Source organism: Camellia sinensis, chromosome 1 (genome assembly GCF_055761805.1).
Source record: "Camellia sinensis isolate YWXY chromosome 1, ASM5576180v1, whole genome shotgun sequence".
In the NCBI taxonomy this organism is placed as follows: Eukaryota; Viridiplantae; Streptophyta; class Magnoliopsida; order Ericales; family Theaceae; genus Camellia; species Camellia sinensis.
This window is the reverse complement of record NC_138961.1, coordinates 239,349,795-239,370,038: the sequence shown is the minus strand read 5'-3', so window position 1 is coordinate 239,370,038 and position 20,244 is coordinate 239,349,795. Positions and strand designations below refer to the sequence as shown.

Below are 20,244 nucleotides of genomic sequence, written 5' to 3'. Positions count from 1 at the left end.
TCAATGAATACTACCACAAATTGGTCTAAATAGGGGGTAAAAATTTTTGTTCATTAAACTCATGAATACCTCAGTAGCATTTGTTAAACCAAATGGCATTACCACAAACTCATAGTGGCCATAACGGGTTCGAAATGCAGTTTTGGGTATATCTTCTCCTCTGACACGAAGTTGGTGGTATCCCGACCTAAGGTCAATTTTGGAAAAACATTTTGAACCTCTTAATTAATCGAACAAGTCATCAATTCTGGGTAAAGGATATCGATTTTTAATGGTGGCTCGATTTAGTTGTCGATAATCGATGCACAATCTTAAGGTTCCATCCTTCTTCTTGGCGAATAATGCTGGCGCTCCCCAAGGGGACGTACTTGGTCTGATGAACTTCTTACTCAACAGTTCTTGCAACTGCTCCTTCAATTCTCGAAGTTCAGCTGGCGCCATACGATGTGGTGCTATTGAAATCGGTGAAGTCCCGGGTTGAAGCTCAATCGTGAAATCTACATCTCGTTTTGGGGGTAACCCTGGTAATTCATCAGGGAAAACGTCAGCGTACTCACACACCACATGGGGTAATCCTGGATCCTCTCGATTTTCGCCTTCCAAAATTAGGCTTGCCAACCATCCGATTAGTTGATCATGCCGTCCCGACTTGCGACACGTTGGAGTTAGAGAATCTTGTCTATCTCCTTTAAATTGGACTTTCGTGCCATTAAGGGAGGATGCTGTCACTGTCCTATGGTAACAATCAATAATGGCTTGATGAACTGACAACCAGTCCATTCCTAGGATGATGTCAAAATCAGACATATCCATTACTCTTAGATCACAGATCAAATATGAACCGGAGATTTCTAGCTCACAAGATTTACATTCTAGATTTACTCGAGTTTGACCTCCTAAGGGTGAAACGACACTCATAGCTATCTCTAGCGCCTCTCGCTTTAAACCCAAACTTGTCATACATGCAGTGGATATAAAAGAATGCGAAGCTCCAGAATCAAACAATACTTTAACCCAAGAATTCATAAGGATTAACATACCTTGAATCACTGATGGGTTATCAACATCTTCTTCTTCTTGGAGAGCATACATTCTCCCTACTGCTTGTTGGTTAGTCTCTCCTGGTTTCTTCCCATTTCCAGCTCCTTGTGGTTGTGGTCTTGGTCGGCCTGCATTCCTAGAGGCTTGTGGCTGCCCCTTGTTGGTCTGAGTATTTTGAGTAGGCTTAGAACCTTGCCCAGGTTGGCATCTGTTGTATTGTTGTGCCCCTCGCTGATCCATAAAATACTCCCCACCTTGAGGACACTCACTTCGACGATGCCCCTGTTGACCACATCTGAAACATCTTCCTTTCCACTCATTTACAAAGTTTCCTCCTTGCTGGTTTCCTCGATCCTGCCTTTGTTGCTGCTGCATCCCTCTGGCATAAGGTGCTGGCGCAGGATGGTTTCTGGTGTTGCGGACTGGGCCTCCTCCGCGTGGTTGGTTGTTGTTCCTTGATCGCTGATTTCGAATGCGTTCGGAATCTGCTAACTCTCGTTCCATAATTAAAGCTCGATCCACCATCTGGGCATAGGTGGAGAGTTGCACTGCGATCAATCTTCCTCTAATGTCTGTGTCCAAGCCCCATTCAAATCGCCTAACCTTATCCTCTTCATTTGCTACTATGGCTAAAGCGTACCGTGAAAGAGCTTCAAAATGGTTCGCATATTGAGCGACTGACATTTTTCCTTGTTTCAGTTGGAGGAACTCTTGAATCATTTCTTGTTTTAGCGAGTTAGGAAAATACTTTTCCATGAACAGATCTTTGAACTGTCTCCAAGTTAATGTCTCTACTTGTCGAGTACCCTTGATCATTTCCCACCAATGATCTGCTTCCCCTTCCATTTGAAACGCCGCCATGGTCACTCTATCTTGTTCATCTCGGATGTCGGAAGTATCTAGCAACTTCTTAATTTGTCTTAACCAAGCTTCAGCTTCATGGGGGTTTGGTCCACCAAGGAATTTGTGGGGACGTAGCTTTTCAAATTTTGCTATCATCTCCGATTTGTTTTGATCTTGGTTTCGGGGTGGTATATTGCCTACCCTATCAGCAATCGCGCGTATAATTCGAGCGACATCGCCTTCAGGCACTCCATCACCATTACCGTTGTTATTATTTCTTGTTCGTCCAGCCATTCTGCATGATGGGATTTTCTTGTGATTTATTCATTTATTTATTATCATTATTATTATTATACTTATGTGCAAGGATAGTTAAAAAAAAAGACTTCATTAATTAGATTAGATAAGCTACAATTAGCAAAATACAAATAAAACAAAGGAAAAGATTAAATAACACACTACGGGCAAGGGATAGTCCCTACAATCCGAGTTGACTCCTACACTCACAATTCTAAACTAGGCAATTTTTACATGTGAGCATACAAAACAATCAGTTAGCCTAGCTTATAGTTTCCTTAAGACCCCTTAAAATAGCCAAGGAAAGTCTCTCCACACCAGGGCTTCCGGCTCCCATGTGGCTTGGAAAAGTCCCATGAATCGCCACAGCACCCTTACGAAGATAGCAATTTCGCACACACGATGCCCTAGCAGCAGCACTGGCTCCTCCCGATAAGTCCTCCAGTCCCTGAAGTTCACTGACCCATCTCTCCTCACAATTCTGCTTGGGTCGGGCATGATACACTGAAGGCTCCAAAAGTCAAAAAGGTTGCCCACTCTATCAGTGAAACCATCCGGGAAAGGGCCTAATTGATATACCCAGGGAGTCTTTTGTCCTAGAATCTGGACAGGTCCGATATAGGTACCCACCCAACTCTCAGCTTTCCAAGTACAACCTCCTAGAGGATAAAGTCTGACATATACAAAAGAGCCAATCTACAACCCGTTTCGCACATCCCAACCCTCAAACGTGGCTCCTGTATCTCCAGTGTTCTCCTCGGTATTGCCTTCCATAGACTCATCTTCCGTGTCTGACTCAATCACAATAACCTCCGGGGGGTTGTATATTGGTACAACTTCTTCAACTTCTTCAGACTCAAGTTCAGGCTCAAGTTCAGGATCAGGTTCAGGGTCAAGCTCAGGCTCAGATTCATAGTCTTCTATAGGCATTTCCACTTCTTCACTTGGGTCGGATTCTATGGATTCATAGTCTTCTATAGGTATCTCCACTTCTTCACTTGGGTCAGATTCTATGTCATAGTTTTCCACCGAATTTTCCTCGTTAGAGTTAATGTCTGATGACCCTGGCATCCTACAAATAAAAAGGTTCTAACTTAGTTAGGTCACCGAGAATTACAAATTAACTTAAGGTTTTCTTAATTGTAAAAATAATAAACTACTACCCATGGCCCAAAGGTTCAAACCTAGGCTCTGATACCAAGCTGTGACGCCCCAAATTTTTTTTTTTTTTTTTGAAACGTCATAAGATTTAAATAACGATAACTTGCTAGATAAAGTTTTAACTACTAATTAGGAACTTTTAAGTTCTTACATAGTCAAAGTCCAACGACAAAATAAAACTACAAGTTCACACACAACGTCACAACATAGTTAAATCCTAATACAAGGGATAACAGGATTTTATTTTGATAAAATCTTGACTCTAAGTCAGCCAAGGTTCGATATTGGCAGCAGCTCCAATTTCAGCCTCAGTCCCTTCTTCGACATAATCTGGCATGAAACGCCAAAGCAACAAAATATATGCCATGAGTTTTGCAACACAGTAAGAAAAACGTAACCAACCTACCATTCTTTTTAAGAGAAAAATAATAATATTCTAAACATGAGATAACAATATAATTATACACAGAATTTACAACCATTAGAATAATTTCAGTAATTTTTTATAAATTAGGTGACACTCGAAATCTCACCAAAGAGATTTAACTTACCAACCACTAAGCATGGCAACGGTTAATTTGAAACCCTCCCTTGGTCAAATATTTAAGTGTTACCAACCGTAACTACCAGGGATGCCCACGTCCGGAGTTATATACCCAAGTAGTGGCATCCGTGGTCTGCCCCAAGGAAACGGTCTGCCAGGGGTAAGTAACCTCCCTGTGTGCCACCTGCACATCCACCCTTATTCCAAAACCGAATGCCGAAAAGGGTTCAAATAAGTCCCGTGCCATCTTAGAGTTTCGCAACACAATTTACATGAGAATTCTCAAAACCAGGGCTCACCCTGAACAACCGGGGTTAACCGTCAACCCTTAATTCCGTACAGTCTTTAAACCAAGACTCACCCCGAACAACTGGTATTAACCGTCAATTGTTAACTTTGTATATGCCGTTAATCATTTCAGTTAATTTTGATATTAATCACAAATAATTCCAAATTTTTAATCACAAGTAATGCTATACCAACTCATTAAAATTCCCAATCATAAAATATTGCATGTGTCACACAATACTAAATAAAAGTATAGAATTTAAATAAACAATTTATTTAAACCATGGTATGAAATAATAACTTAGATACAAGAATTAAACCATAAATACACACATGCACAAATTTTTGATTTACAAAATTAGACTAGCATAATATTAAAGTGGTGATTTTATCCTGTCCAGAAAAACTTTCAGAGTATATATCTTGCAAATAAAATTATAAATACATTACTTATACATCTCTAAAATTAATAATAATCTACAGGATACTCAATAAACATGTTATGGTTATTTTTCAGAAAGTATTTTGCAAAAATAACTTATAAATAATTCTAAACAAATTCCAAGGGTGTTTATGACACAGATTTGTCACATTTCCTTACATTAATTCCATGCTTAAATTTATATATCAAACCCATAATCTAAAAATTTATCATGAAACTAGACTTCTCAAATTTCATATTTTAGTTAGAAATTACTAGATTTGGCTTAGTATAGAATTTTAAATAAATTTTCAAATACATGGTAAAATCTGTCTCACAGTTTCAGATTTAGTTATAAATTTGTATAAATTCGTAGAAAGCTCAAAAATTGTTACCAAAATTCTTGGATAAACTAGACATCATTATCAACAACTTTGTAGAAGAAATCATCTCGAAAGTTTGAGTATAAAATTATATAAAAATTCGAGTGACATGCTGGCAGATTCAAGACAGATTATTCTCAACACAGTTTCAGATTTAGTTAAAACTTTGTATAAATTCATAGAAAACTCGAAAATTATTTCCAAAAATTTCTGGACAAACTAGACATCATTATCAACAATTTTGTAGAAGAAATCATCTCGAAATTTTGAGTATAAAATTATCTAAAAATTCGGGTAACAGGCTGGCAGATTCAAAGACCAAATAAATTCTTCAATTCACTCTTTAATGGTATGAAATACACATGCAAGCCTATTTTTACAATAATACTATGATTTTTTTTTGACTATCAGTATCTTCAGATATTTGATATATACACATCACAAAATTTACATACATATATATAAAAATTTCTATCTATAAATTAGTCATTTTATCATAGGAATAAAATCTGAAGATTCCAACAATAAAAAAAAAAATGAGAGGGTTGGAAGGGTTTTTCTTACCTAGTAGTAGGGTGACAAAATGGTTGAGAACTTTGGTTTCCTTAACCTCCTACTCTTCTTCCTCTCCTACTAAACTTGGTTGCTTAAGAGATTTCTCTCCTTTTTTTTTTTTTTCCCTACCGAATGCTTGCATGCACAAGGAAGGCTTGCATGCATATATATATATATATATAAAATGCTAGTTGAAGACATTTCTCTCTCCCTCTCATTGTTTCCATTATTTTATCTTGCTCACTTTCTCAAAGTTCCAAGAATGAAAGCTTTCCCTAAATTCCAAGAGGGATTGTGGTTTCTTTCCCTAAATTCCAAGAGGGATGGTGGTTTATGGTTCCTATACCACCATGTAAACAAGCAGGTGGCATAGCTACAAACATCTCTCTCTTTTTTTTTTTTTTTTTTTTTTTTTTTTTTGTGTGTGTGTGTGTATTTGTATGGGTTCTGAAAATTGATACACTAAGATTTTTATCTAAGGTATTTAGTAAGAATAATTATTATATTGAATCCTAATTAAAATAATTTATAAACAACAAATATTGAACACCCACAAAATTATTATTCTTAATAGGGTCTTTGTTAGTGATAGGATTTGGTTAATTTAAAACTAATTAATTAATTAATTTATTTATTTTCTTTCAAGAATAATTTAAATATGGGTTTTCACAGACAGAGACAGATCTAACAGAGAGACAGCGATGGTGGTGATGTCGTCGTCGGTGAGAGAGACCAGCGGTGGTGGTGATGTCACCGTCGGTGAGAGAGACCAGTGGTGGTGGTGATGTCGCCGTCGGTGAGAGGGACCAGCGGTGGTGGTGATGTCGTCGTCGGTGAGAGAGAGGGGGGGTCGGGGCCAGCGGTGGTGGTGACGTCGCCGTCGGTGAGAGAGAGGGGGGTCGGGGCCAGAGAGAGCAACGAGAGAGAGAGTTGAAACGAGAGAGTGAGAGAGAGAGATATCAGAGTTAGAGAGAGGGGGGTCGGAGCCAGAGAGAGCAACGAGAGAGAGAGAGTTGAAACGAGAGAGTGAGAGATGAGAGTGAGAGAGAGAGATATCAGAGTTAGAGATAGAGAGTGAGTGTGAGAGATATATTAAACACAGATTTGGTTTATTATATGGTTTGGTTTTGTTTATAAGGGGTATAAAAGTAATTTCATTTCGGGGAAATTCGGGGATGGGGCCGGGGCCGAGGACGGGGCCGGGGATCGGGCCGGGCTGGGGCTTAAACACTGATCACCGTCCCCGGCCGAAACAGATCGGGGATTGATTTTCAGATACCGTCTTCTCCCCGCCGGAGGTATTTTTCGAGGAAAAATCGCTTAAATCGGGGTCGGGATCGGGGATCCCCATCGGGCCGGTTTCAAATTGCCATCCCTACACACATTCCCTTTCTATTCGTTCCTACGATTGCGTTTGATTCAAAAAATTTAAAGAGGAATTTGAAAAAAAAAATAATAATAATAAATTAAATTAAATATATTTATATTTTATTTAAAAGTTATTTAAGATGATTTAAATAAATATATTTTTTAAATTTTTATAAAAAGATATACAAAAAATAGAGAGATCTAAAAAAGATTTAAAAAATGGTCTTTGTAGTTAAAATATGAATAAAATATACCTGCATTATTAATTTTATACATTTTTTTTTCTTTTTAAAACTCGCTCTAAGATTTCATTTGGGAACATATTATTTTAATATTTTTTTAACCTTTTAACTAAAATATGAGATAAAAAAATTAATATATTTAAAATAAATTTTTAATTTTTTATAAAAAAATGTAATAAAAAAAAAAAAATAATTTTTGACTTTTAATATGAGTTATAGAAACTTCAATTTTTTTTAAGAAGTTTTTAACATGTCCTAAATTTGTAAACCAAGCATAACTCCATAAAAGGGAGGAGCCATTCAAGCAATAATTCCCGCGTTCGTCATCATTCAATTTCATCTTATTCTATGCATTTTATATCACATTCATATTTGGTCATCTCTATAAATTAACATTTCATCCCCAAAAAGTTGGTCTTTCGATTCTCACTCACCACTCGTTCCCATTCATGCCCCTCTAGCGAGAGAGAGGTCGTTTGATTTTCTATCCCATTTCTAGAGAGAGAAGGTTGGGTGGTGTGGGTGGGTCGAACAGCGTGTTGAAGGAAAGGGTCTTCTTCTTCTTCTTCGCCCTCCTTCTTTGACTCTGAAATTCCTTCATTCCCATTCCCCTTTCCCTTTTTTTTTTTTTTTCCTTCTTGAATTTTCTCTTCGCTTGTCTTCTCATCATTTAATTCATTCATGTTCTGAAAGTTCATGTCCTGTCTAGAACAGATTAATTGAAGTATAATATTGTTTAATTGTGCCCACTCACAGTTCCCACAAAATAAGAACTTGGTTATGAGAGTTTTCTGTGGAAATATGAGTCATTCTGCCTATTCTGCACAGAACCTTCGACCCAATTCGTTCTAGACTATCATCGATCCATGCCATTCTCCTTAATATAATAATCTCCTAATATCTATCTTCCTTTTTTTAATCCCTCGATTTACCCATCCAGCTCATTCAATTGGGAATGTTCTTTTAATCTGTTCCTCAAATTCCTATAAACACAGATATGTTTGTATTCTTTATATAAAATTATTGGCCACTTTTTTAACCCATCAATCTTGTTTGTTTCGAAATGGGTTGCGCCACTTCGAAGCAACAACCGGTATGCCGGAACTGCCAGGCGCCGTGCTCGCCGATGCAGCGGAGCTACTCAATGCACACCCACCACCATCATCACCACCACCGATCAAAGCAAGGCCGAGACGCCTACCACGTCGTCGCTCTCACCTCCTCCACGTTGGGCTCTCTCATGCTCGATACAATCAATCACAATCACCATGACAACGGAGACAACAAAGCTCCTGAAAATGAGAATATAAATGGCGGTGGTGGCGGTGGTGGCGGTGGTAGTGGTGGTGATGAGATTGTCCACGATAAGAGAAGCAAGGAGTTTTCAATGGGGATGATTGAGGCAAAAACATGGTCCAACATGATCAATGAAAAGATACCCAAAATTGTTCCGAAAACGCCAGTGATAACGCCTCCGGGCGAACCAGAGACGATCAATACATGGGAATTAATGGAAGGATTGGAAGATACTAGCCCTCTTCGAATTCCTCCTAACCTCAAAAGTTTTTCATTCCATGTCGCCCCTAATTCAGCTCCTTCTCCATTTGATCTTTCCGGATCGAGACTCCAAGAAAATCTCCAAACACCTCCTAAGCCAATGTGGCTCGAGATGCCCGATAATAAATCAAATTCCAATTCCACTTCCACTTCCAATTCCAATTCTAATACCAATTCCAATGCAGCATCTATAATTTCCGAGTTCGACCCGGATGTCATTTCCACATTCAGGAAAGCTCTGGAAGAGCTCCCTGCGGCGAACCCATTTCACCTTAAGCCATTGGAGGGAGAGAAAGTTAATGGCGATGTCACTGGCTTTAATTTCATTCCTCAGAGTAAAGACAGGGTTGTGTTGTACTTCACCAGCCTAAGAGGTGTGAGGAAGACATATGAAGATTGCTGCTATGTTCGAGTCATTTTGAAAGGAACCGATGTTCGAATCGATGAGAGAGACCTATCGATGCATGCGGGGTTCAAGGATGAGCTGAAAGAGCTACTGGGAGATGGGTTTAACGGTGGTGGATTGCCAAGGGTGTTTGTTGGGAAAAAGCATATTGGTGGGACTGAGGAAATACGGCGATTGCACGAAGATGGACAGCTTGAGAAGCTATTGGAAGGCTGTGAAAAGGTGGATGATGGCGGAGGAGTTTGTGCGGCTTGTGGGGATACAAGGTTTGTGCCATGTGAGACTTGTTCAGGGAGTTGTAAGGTATACTATGAAGGTGATTATGATGAAGAATGTGATGAGAGTGAGTATGGTTTTCAAAGATGCCCTGATTGCAATGAGAATGGAATTGTACGTTGCCCAATGTGTTGTGATTAAAAAGGCCGCTTATACAACACATTGGGCAACGTACAAAGATGCCCTGATTATTGTTCCTATTCCTAATGACACAAGTTTGAGTGCCAGAAACAATATCTTGCCTCCGCAAATCTCGACCGCTCTTTAGCCAATTTTTCCTTGGTTTGTTTTTCTTCTTCTTGTTTGTTTTTGTGTGAGTTGGTGGTTGTATAGAGAGGAGTTTTGATTTGTTGAAGTGGAGATTTATGAGATGGAACAAGATACGCGTATTGAAAAATTCGATCGCTGAAATCACCGATTTGTAGATGCGAACATTTGTGAAGGATTGATAATATCGGTGATTGAATATTTCAGTGATCGTAGCGCTGTTATGAGATAGTTGCAGGTGAAGAGAGTGACTAATGTGGTCTAGGTAGGTTTTCCCCCCACCTCCAGGGATCTCTGTCATGTATACAAGGACTTGTAATATTTTCCTCATATACATAATCATATTTCCAGGAAAAAAATGATGAGATAGCTAGCCTTGTAAGAACACTTACTGCTCTTTCTTGGAATCTCCAGAACATGAATAAGGGATGAGATGTTCAAAAATGGTTGTACTTTTTATTCTTAAAAGCTGCATGTATGTCAAAAAGTGCTATGTTTTGGTTGTTAGAAATGGTGCAGAGCCTTCAGCAACCCATGAATCGAAGGAAACCATATTTAGTAATTTCTGATATTGAGTTCCAAATTACGTGCTGAGTTATATTAGGTGGTTTCTAAATTCGTGATACAGAAAAAAAAAAAATTTATTAATAATGTCACATAGTACTCTAAAAGAACTTAATCATTTATTAATTATCAGTGTTTGACTTGTTAGACGGTCAATCTTAATCTTATTAGTCATGTCATTTTTATCTTCATAAGTTTGATAGATGATGGTAGAAGCCTAACATCACCATGGAACCTTCACGACAATCGTTTTCTACCGTACCAAATAAATAAAAGGGGTTACGCTATTTCTTATTGTTGTGAAGTCAATAAGCCAATTGGGTCTAATTTGAATTCAAATTGCGTAGAGGCAACTGCAACCTTCTCACCCTCTCCCTGGAAAAAAAAATAATACACACATTTACTAGGGTCAAGGTTCCACTAGAATTTGAGGACCATTAGATATATATTATTGGATGGATTTTATAATTTTTCCCTTTTTTATTTTTTATTTATTTATTTTTACTTCTTATGTTATTGCCACAAAACAAATGTCACGTATACGATATAGGTGCAAATTTTATTCAGCTTGCTTGTTTTCATTTTTCAGAAAATACTTTTCAGAAAATTTTACGTTCTTATTTTCTGTGTTTTTTTGTTTTTACTGAATTTTTTTAATATTTTAAGCAATTTTTTACTTTTTAGACACACCTAACATAAATACACCTAAAAAGTAAAAAAATTGTAAAAAAAATCTTTTAAAAATTTAGTAAATACCAAAAATACAAAAAAAATACAAGAATTGAGTATATTTTTATGTATTTATTAGTTTTTTAAAATATTTTTTCACAAATTTATTACTTTTTAAATACATCTAACTAAGATGCATCTAAAAAAGTAAAAAAAATGTTTAAAATTTAAAAAATATTCACTAAAAACAAAAGAATACGAAAACCAAAAAACTCAATTTTCAAAAAATTTAATCCAAAAAATTTAAACCAAACACACTGATTACTTGTTGGATCTAATCAATTTTATATGTGCACAATAGTTATTTGTGAATTCACGTAAAAGTTGAAAGATAATGGTAAGATTTATCTAGTGGAAAATATTTTTTTTTTTGTGTGCATGTGCAAGACCAATTACTTTTTTAAATAGGATAAATTATATATAGACACAAAATATTTGTTATGAGATTCATGTAGAAAGTGGAATAAAAAAAATGAAATTCATCCAATAATAAATACTACTTTTCCTAAAATTTTGTGTAGGTTGATTCATTGATCTTCCAATGGTAATGCCCTAGTTAAAGCCCTAGCCACCACTTTGAACACAAAAGAGTAAGAAAACAAATTGGGAAGTCAGAAAATATGGGTTGTTGACTGAGAAACTACATTTATGTATTTTATAACAGGAGTAGACTGAGTGGTTCAGGTTAATTATTTTTGCGAAGGTGCAAGATAGACTCATTTTTAAATGGGATTAGATTGCATATATTTATTCTCTGCAAACTAAACCACCTATTTGTATTTAGACTGATATTTTAATGAAAATTAATAGATACCATAAAGTATTCTCCAAGGAAATTAGGTGAAGAAAGGTCGATGCATATAAATACATATTCATGGGTCAATCCTGTTTTTCTGGATTCTTCTAACAGTAAACTATGGGGCAGAATGCTGCAGTAGCCCTCTCTACCCTTTTTTTAGTTTCAATCAAACAACCACTTCATTTGAAGGCTACACTTCCTTCAAGAATAGGAAAAAATAATTAATTATTAAAAATATATGCAACCATATATTCAGTTATTTTATTTTATAAATTTAATTGGGAAAAGCATTCAAATGTTACATTAATGGTCATTTGACTAATGATCTCATGACTCGATCTTTAATAGAAACACTAATATGTTTTTCAAATACGATAATCATATTAAATTTTGTGCATAATGTTTTGATAGAACTAAGTGATGGGGTATGATCAAATTCATTCATTTCGTTGGTTTATGCATTTTTGAAAATAAATCATGAAGGGAGCACAATTACTCAAGCCCACTTATGTAGAGATCTAGCCAGTCAAAGAGAGGGCCCACTACGAAGTGGGCCGCGATAGAGGTTTTAACCCTAGCCTCTTTCCTCACTCCGAAGTGGGCCAAGTTAAGGGTTCGACCTTGACCCTTTCTCTACTCCAAAATTGGCAAGGCCGTGGGCCTAGCCCAAGCTCCTTACCCTACTCCGAAGCGGGCTGAGCTAGAGGTTTTAACCCTAGCCCATCTCCCCACTCCAAAGTGGGCTAGGCTAAGGGTTCAGCCATGGCCCTTTCCCTATTTCGAAGTGGGCAAGGCCATGGGCCTAGCCCAAGCTCCTTACCCCACTGCAAAGTGGGCCGAGTTAGAGGTCTGAACCTTAGCCCCTCTCCTCACTCCAAAGTAGGCCGAGCTAACGGTTCGGCCTTGGCCCTTTCTTCGCTCTAAAATGGGCAGGCCATGGGCTTAGCCCAAACTCCTTCCCTTACTTCGAAGTAGGCAAGTCCATGACTCAGACACTCACTCTAAAGTGAGTTAAGCTAAGTTAAGTTCTAACAGATCAACCAAAGCCATGTGAGTGAATGGCACGTGGTGCCCGTGAACAACAGAACTGCTTAACAGAGTCTCTACCTTCCTCCAATGAGGAGTGACCTTGCTAAACGGTTGAGTGCCAAGTTGCAAAGAGAGAAACTTGATGGGTAAGTCAAGCCTTCCTTATAAAAGGTAACCTTTTTACAAGGGATTTGAATTCATTTTACACTCTCTCTATACACTCGTCTTCCCCATTCTCTGTCTAGCTTGACTTTACTGTCGGAGGGATTTCCGACCAAACCCTGGTCGGGCAACCTCACCATTCGTTACTTGTGCAGGCCTTCATCTCCCGGATCACAGTGGTTCGTCCACGAAGCGCAGTCACTCTCTATATTGCGGAAGATTAATGCTTGAGACCCTAAAAAATGGGTGACTCCCATGACCCCCAATTGATATGGAGATGGGGGTTGAGTTTTGTGGGAGTCTGTAGCATTTTTTATTGCGGAATTGAGTTTGCAGAAATTAGATTGATTTAATAATCTTAAACATATAATTTCATTATGCTTGTGCTTAAAAAATGATTGGTCTTGTTTCAAAATTATACTGGTTGTCCATTTTTTTAAACACAAACATATTAAATCCTCTAGCTATGATTATTGAATAATTCTAATTTTTTTAATGGGTGATATACATATAAGGATTACAAAATAAACAGCATCGTCCATAATGAAGAGAATCGTTTATTTTTTGAAAAGAGAAAAAAAAAAAAGACAATTAAGATGATTTTTAATTGCAATAATACCATCCCCAAATCATTCTACATCCTTATTTTTTTTTTAATTAGAAACCATGGATTAGAATATAAGTAATTGGATGAGACAAATGTGATTGTAGACCATTCAATTGCAAGGTTGCTATGTATATGAATTTATTAAAGCTAGCTAGGTGAGATCATGATTTCAGTCATGTAGTGCCATTAACAAGACGTGGTGACGCTAGAGAACATTCAAAATGATACAAAGTCATTGTTGTAGCTATTGATGTCGACCCCTTTATATTTACCTGCTCTGCTTTCTGCTCATCTCCTCCAATTCAATTCATGTTAGCAATTTGCATTCATATCAATCCCAAGAAGCTACACAACACTGGCCCCATCTAATCAAACCATACTCCATAATAGCCCTTGTTCTCCACTCACGAAGTTAAAAAGGCAATAATTGTGATTAAAACAAGTTGAGCTATGTTAGAAATACAAAAGATTTTCACAAAATGAGAAACATATATAACAAAAGTATAGGACTCGTGTGTTAGCCAAAGTGTCACAAAAAAAATTCACTATTTTTTTCACCTCATTCCCCTTTGAAACCCGCAATGACATGACATGTTAATTGTTAATTTTTTATTTATCACAAGCTTAACTAATATTATATAGATTTAACTCCCTTGTTTCTTTTTTATAATTGAATGTAAAAATCTCAATTGTCTATTTCTTGTAATATACACACACACAAAAAAAACATGCGTAGTAATGCTTGACAAATTTATTAATCTTTGGGGGTAATGGCTCCATCCAATTCTTGCCCAATCCAACTTCTGGCATAAAACCCCAAACTGAACCCAACCACCACCCATTAATGGGAATGGATCCGATTGCCACATTCAGGTTCTCTTTCTGTCATTAAAAAATAAATAAATAAATAACATTTTAAGTGCATCTGATGTTGAATCACAGGTAACCATCTCTCTGATCTGCTTTCAAACAGAGCTTATCAACTCCATGTAAGCTATAAATCAAATTTCAACAGTAGGTCATGAAGAGAAGAACATGATGTTGGATTGCGAAACCTGTAACAGAGTAAAATAACCACATTACATAAAGTTGGCAGATCAAAATTTTTAAAATTTTCTGCACAGATGACAGAAACCTGTAAGCATTAGGTTGCAGCTCGTCAATCTACTAATGTACATACATGTTCACCAATACACTTTAACAGAGAAAACTGTCTAGTTGTTGTCCATCACTACCAGCTATAATGTATGTTTACTGACCCAAAAGTTCACTTTTTAACATCATGGCTGCCCAAATCAGATGCAACATTGGCTGCACGAGTGAGGGCATCCGAAACCCAAAGAGCTCCACGGGAAAAGTAACTGCTGTTGACAACAGCATTCGCAGCTGCCACTGCTGTTCTCCCTGTATACGACGCAGCTGTCTTTGTGACCACTGAAACATGGTACTTTTCGTCCACGGATTTAAAAGCCTCCACGCCAGCATTAATCTTGTCAGTGAGACCAATTCTGTTGCTGAGCTCTGAAACCTTGGCTGCTGCAGTAGACGACACTTGATAGGACTCATCCAAGGCTTTGGCATTGATTAATGCATCTTTCCCCAATATATATCCCTGTGATATCATGGTTTTGACTACCTCTTGTGCCACAGTTATGGCTTCACCAGGAGTAGAAATGAATTGACTCGTGTCAGTGGCCTGCTAAGAAAAAAAAAAATGCTATTAATGAGTGCATAGACGGGGTAAGTAAATGATTTGCTGTGAATATTAACTTGAGAACTAAAATACAAATTTAAGTCCAGTTCTGCAGATAACAATTCAAAAATATATTTCTACTAAGAGTGGAGAGAGAAGTGCGTACTGTTGAGTTATTTTCATCTCCTAGGTTCCATGACGGGTTATTCCAAGGATCTGATTCATCAATATATGTTCCCCAGCGGGATATGCACACATCTTGATCTGCAATTGTAGCTCCCTGAAGTAACAATAGGACGAATAATCAAATTGAATGTTTAAGTATCACGAGAGATTTCTAGATTATAGGATACTGAGCAGAACATTTCACGACAACAGGAGCCTCTGAACTCAGAATGAAAAGAGATTGTTTATATTTCATTTCTGTATTGTTGAAGGCACAAATCCAAACCTTCAAAATGGGACCTTTACCACGGGTGAAGACATAAATTGACTAATTTCAAAAGCTACACAAACAACGTAGACTCATTTCAAGTATCATGAATAGCCTCATTTCATGCATCCACAAGTGACAAAAATATCTTAAATGACATTATAACAAACAAAGATACTCTCAAAGCACCTGATCAACTTATTAAGGGCAACACAAAGATAATGATTTAAACCCAAATTATTTCCAAATTTCAATGACTCATCACAAATACAAATACAAATACATAAGCATGAAACATGGAAAGCATGATAATAAGCAAGGAAAAGCATCAAATGATCCAGTACTGGGATTATTGTGGAACAACATGTCATTAACTTCCATGTTTAAGTTTGTTGACTGTCGTTTCAAGAGTTGAACTGCTCCTACAGTAGGACATAAGACTTGAAAATCAATTCCAACCAAGGGTATGGGGTCATAAATATGAACACTTACACTGAGCAGGACAGCAGTTTCCAGTGCATAAGCATCTTTAAATGTCACATAGGCAGTACAAGCATATTCACCAGATCTGTTTTTAGCAAATAAAGTATCTGTAGTCAGTAACATTAACACAGCCAAATAATTGCATATGGTTGAACAAAAAATCCAGAAGGCAACTGTACTATGCGAGTATCATGGAGCCTTAACAGCTATTTAGCAGAGACACAGACACAACACGCGACGGCCATGTTGAAACAACAAATCTTTAAAGGAATGAAATGACCATATTAATATATTTATATATCTTTTATGCATGTTATACAAAAAAAATAAAAATAAATATGTAATCTAATTTATTATTTACATATTTCTAATCAAAGTTGCAAATTATGAAAGACAGAGGTCATCCTGTATATTATGTTCACTCCTCTTATTACTTGCTTTCTTATTACAAATTTAAAATTTTTGTAGCTATACTTATTCATACGTCAAAAATTGCCTATTGCATACTTTCCTTTATCTTGTTAATGCACATGATGTATTCGTGTTAGAAATGTTATAAGCCTGTGGATACATGTATCTGAGTCTCCTACATGGCACACCACATCATATCACCAAGTCACCTCCACATGTTCATCCTGTCATCTCATCAATGGTCTTGAATCCATGTATCAGACTAATGAGGTGTTGTGTGTGGACCAATCATACATCTCCAGATGCTCTCCCTACCCTCAAGCCATGCTGGCCGAGGTCAATGTACATGACGCCTTCTTTGTTATCCGAATTGTATGATTCATGATATGTATCACACGATCCGGTTTAATACACCAAGCAATCAATTGGTTTTGGGGGGTGAATCAATGGAAATAGGAATCGCACCAGAATCGTTTGATTTGAGATACATATTGGTACCATAAGATTTGGTTTGATAAGCCAAGCAATATCTTCAACTTTATCCACATACTTCTACTTGTAAAAGGAATATTTTGGAGACATTAATTATGAATGAATTTATTACCCAATAGGCATAAAATTTTGAATGGACAACTAAACATCAATAATATCAGAAATTTGACCTTTCATGAAAAGAACTAATTTCCAAAGAGTTTGAAAAAGGAAAGAAGATCAAATTACAATAAGAACTACACAGCAGATTCAAATCCAGCAACCAGAAACAGAGTAGTTGAGAACTACCTGATGATTTCCACATGTTCAACTTCACCACAGTAAGCAAAGAACTCATAAACAACCTTCTCCGTTGCTCTAGGAGATAGGTTTGTTACTTCTGCAGTATAACCACCGGGGTACATTTTTTGAAGGTCCAAACAAGAAAAACTTGCCTAACTGATTGAATCTATCTGAAGCAAAAATAAAATAAAAATAGAAAATAGAAAATCAACAACTTCTGCATAGAAAGGTATTATAATCATTTAAAATCATCTTTCACAATTCAAAGATATTATATCTTGACCAAATAAGGTCATTATTTGGAGGAAACAAAACAGATAAAAATATGTCAGAAAGAGATAACAATCATCATCTTTGTGCAAGCCTTACACATCTCATGATCCTAAGGTTTCATATTCCTAAGTGGTCCCACTTTAACATTATTCCATTTCAAAGACATTCTGCAATGATCAATTCAAAATAACTGGACATAACTTACAACCATTAGATATATCATGTATCTCCCACCATTCAGCATAATAATTTTTTTCTCAATTATTTTATGTTTCCACTAAGCAAAGGTAGAAAATTGGCTCACCAACTACATGACACCAATCTCTCATGTAGTGAACCGGGGAACAACGGCCATGCCCATGCTTGGTGCAATTTATTGATGCTTCTTATAGTTTTTTTATTTTAGAAATTTGTGTCAGAGTACGTTTGTTACAGCATCTTGTTATAGTTTATGTGACAAAAAAAGCTATAAAAAAAATTGTTTATCGGGAAGTTGGGACATGGGTATTTTTAGCTTAATTTTTTTAATAATAACTTTCAACTCGAAAAAAGCTTCACAAAACATGCCCAACACTAAATACTGTTATATTTAGCTTAATTTTTTTAATAATAACTTTCAACTCGAAAAAAGCCTCACAAAACATGCCCAACGCTAAATACTGTTATATTTAGCTCCAATGTGGCACTATGCTGTTGCAAATTGCTGCCTAATGCAAAATTTTCATTATAAAAAGTTAACTTATACTTTAAGGGACCAATGGAAGTCAAACAATGCAGCTTCTACTAAAGTGCACCAAATGGAGTAACCCACGATTCATCTTTTCTAAAATGACTATTTTCCCCTTTGGACGAAAACAGAGCCTTTTTTAGATTTTCCCTAGGGATCTTTATATAACTTATAATAATGCCTTAATCAAGTTTGACAAATTGGGTTCCTCCATTAAACTTGTCACAATACAATTATTTCCAGTAAAAAAATTCCAAATAAAAGCAAACTTAATTTCACAAGTACAAACACATGATTCCCGAAAGTTATCAAACATGATTTATGAATGCGAATAAATATGAAAAATATAATTCATGGTCTGCTGTGTTTGAATCTTGAATTCACGCAGAAATTTGTACAGGAAACAAGAAAAGCAATGGTAAAAGTTATATATATATATATATACATATATTTCCCTCCACAAATTCATCATCCAAACAAAGTTCAGCCAAATATATTTGATTATCAGAAATAGAAAAGGGTATCTAAAATTGATGTTATTTTTCAGAAACATATCGATATTTATACATGAACAAGATTGTAACAATAAAAGAGAAAGTGACAAAAGTTGTGTACAGTCCTAAATATATTGGTGCATAAAGAAAGAAATCTGAAAATTCAATATCTGCAGTTTCCAAGAAACGATTTTGGAATCAAAAGATTGAAATAGAAATATAAATAGAAACAGTTCTTGATAATGGATTCAGTTTGCAACCAACTGTGTCAATAAATTTCAATCACCATAGATTTCTAACCCCTGAAAAGCTAATTGAAAACAAGAAAGTGAAAAAGCCCCAATTACAGAAAACAATAACAACCCAACATGCCTGTTTCAGATAACAACTTTGAATCACTTTAACACCGCAAAGGAGTTAGAGACAGACAGACGGAGAGCGGAATTAATTTGGCAGAGGATGAGTGTAGGACTTACGAATCGTGTTCGGCACGCGCGTATACGGCGACTAACGAAACACCAGTCTATGGAGATGAACGAAAGTATGACACGTGTATTGGCAGAGCCACCAGCGTCGGCAGATTGGGTTTGGGCTTCAATTACCAGGCCCGACCCAACTTACCGGATTGGTCGTCGTCGGCTAGCTTTACCCGATATTTTATATGAGTAATTACAAGGAAAATTTGACAGTAAATCCCTTCTAATTTTTTTTTAAAAGGATAAAAAAAAAATTTAAGCTATATTTGGTTTACCTCTGGAATCATGATTTCAAAAGCAAAATTTTTAAATCATTTTTTAAAATTCATAACCAAACATATAACTCAAAATTACTCAAAACTCAATTTAAAATTTAATTTCAAAACTCATAACCAAACGTACAACTCAAAACTAAATTCAAAAATCTTTTGATGATATAGTGTTAAAAATGGTTAGTGATGGAATTGTTAAATTATTTTTATAAAAAATTTAAAAATAATAATTTCGATATTTAAAAAAAATCTAAAACAAATATATATATATATATATATATATAAAATAACAGATACATATTTGCACCATTCCTGCCAACCGGCCGGATGTCTAGGAAGATGTCGAAGCGGACGACCGGGTAGGACTCAATTCACTCTTTTCAAAATTTAATATTCAAAAATATTTTTCAAAACTCATAACCAAACAAATTTTCTATTTTCAAAACTCAACTTACAATTTCACACTCAAATTACAACTCCAAAAAGAGAATCACAATTTCAAAACTAAATCACACGCAACCTTAGTACTTTGAAAATCCCCTCATAATTATAAAATTCTGTATAAAGGACAAAATTTGTTGTTTGAATATTTCATTTAGCCATTATACTCTCTCTTTCTTCTCTTTCTTGTATAGCTCTCTCTTTCTCTCTCTTCACTAACTCGATGAT

General features: G+C 36.2%; 3 protein-coding genes across 8 annotated transcripts; 1 reads left to right on the top strand and 2 right to left on the bottom strand.

The window, feature by feature from the left end:
• Positions 1 to 225: 225 nt before the first annotated feature.
• LOC145822887 (uncharacterized) lies at positions 226 to 2,178 on the bottom strand. Its single transcript, XM_082921332.1, has one exon. The coding sequence runs from the start codon at positions 2,176 to 2,178 to the stop codon at positions 226 to 228; it is 1,953 nt and encodes a 650-aa protein (XP_082777458.1).
• Positions 2,179 to 7,562: 5,384 nt separating this feature from the next.
• On the top strand, positions 7,563 to 10,014 carry LOC114321290 (uncharacterized protein At3g28850). The gene has a single exon (XM_028268472.2). The coding sequence runs from the start codon at positions 8,207 to 8,209 to the stop codon at positions 9,521 to 9,523; it is 1,317 nt and encodes a 438-aa protein (XP_028124273.2). The 5' UTR covers positions 7,563 to 8,206; the 3' UTR covers positions 9,524 to 10,014.
• Positions 10,015 to 14,561: 4,547 nt separating this feature from the next.
• LOC114321288 (binding partner of ACD11 1) lies at positions 14,562 to 19,490 on the bottom strand. Of its 6 annotated transcripts, none has more exons than XM_082899567.1 (5): positions 19,304 to 19,490; positions 17,340 to 17,503; positions 16,158 to 16,233; positions 15,399 to 15,512; positions 14,562 to 15,235 (listed from the first exon to the last, which is right to left on the bottom strand). In XM_082899567.1, exons 2-5 carry the CDS (start codon positions 17,453 to 17,455, stop codon positions 14,807 to 14,809), a joined length of 735 nt encoding a protein of 244 aa, XP_082755693.1. In that variant the 5' UTR covers positions 17,456 to 17,503; positions 19,304 to 19,490; the 3' UTR covers positions 14,562 to 14,806. The 6 variants fall into 6 exon arrangements, with proteins under 6 accessions (XP_082755693.1, XP_082755681.1, XP_082755678.1 ...); XM_082899555.1 differs by having other exon boundaries at positions 14,562 to 15,238; positions 19,304 to 19,346; XM_082899552.1 differs by lacking the exon at positions 19,304 to 19,490 and adding an exon at positions 19,200 to 19,296 and having other exon boundaries at positions 14,562 to 15,238; positions 17,340 to 17,499.
• Between the last annotated feature and the right edge of the window lie 754 nt (positions 19,491 to 20,244).

Bases quoted from the DNA above. Each gene is read 5' to 3' on its own strand.
- LOC145822887 (XM_082921332.1), bottom strand. From the start codon at position 2,178: ATGGCTGGACGAACAAGAAATAATAACAACGGTAATGGTGATGGAGTG.
- LOC114321290 (XM_028268472.2), top strand. From the start codon at position 8,207: ATGGGTTGCGCCACTTCGAAGCAACAACCGGTATGCCGGAACTGCCAG.
- LOC114321288 (XM_082899555.1), bottom strand. From the start codon at position 17,455: ATGTACCCCGGTGGTTATACTGCAGAAGTAACAAACCTATCTCCTAGA. The intron at 16,234-17,339 runs GTAGTTCTCAAC...TGCTAAAAACAG, and splicing joins GAACATGTGGAAATCATCAG to ATCTGGTGAATATGCTTGTA. The intron at 15,239-15,398 runs GTACGCACTTCT...TTTTTTTCTTAG, and splicing joins GAGATGAAAATAACTCAACA to CAGGCCACTGACACGAGTCA.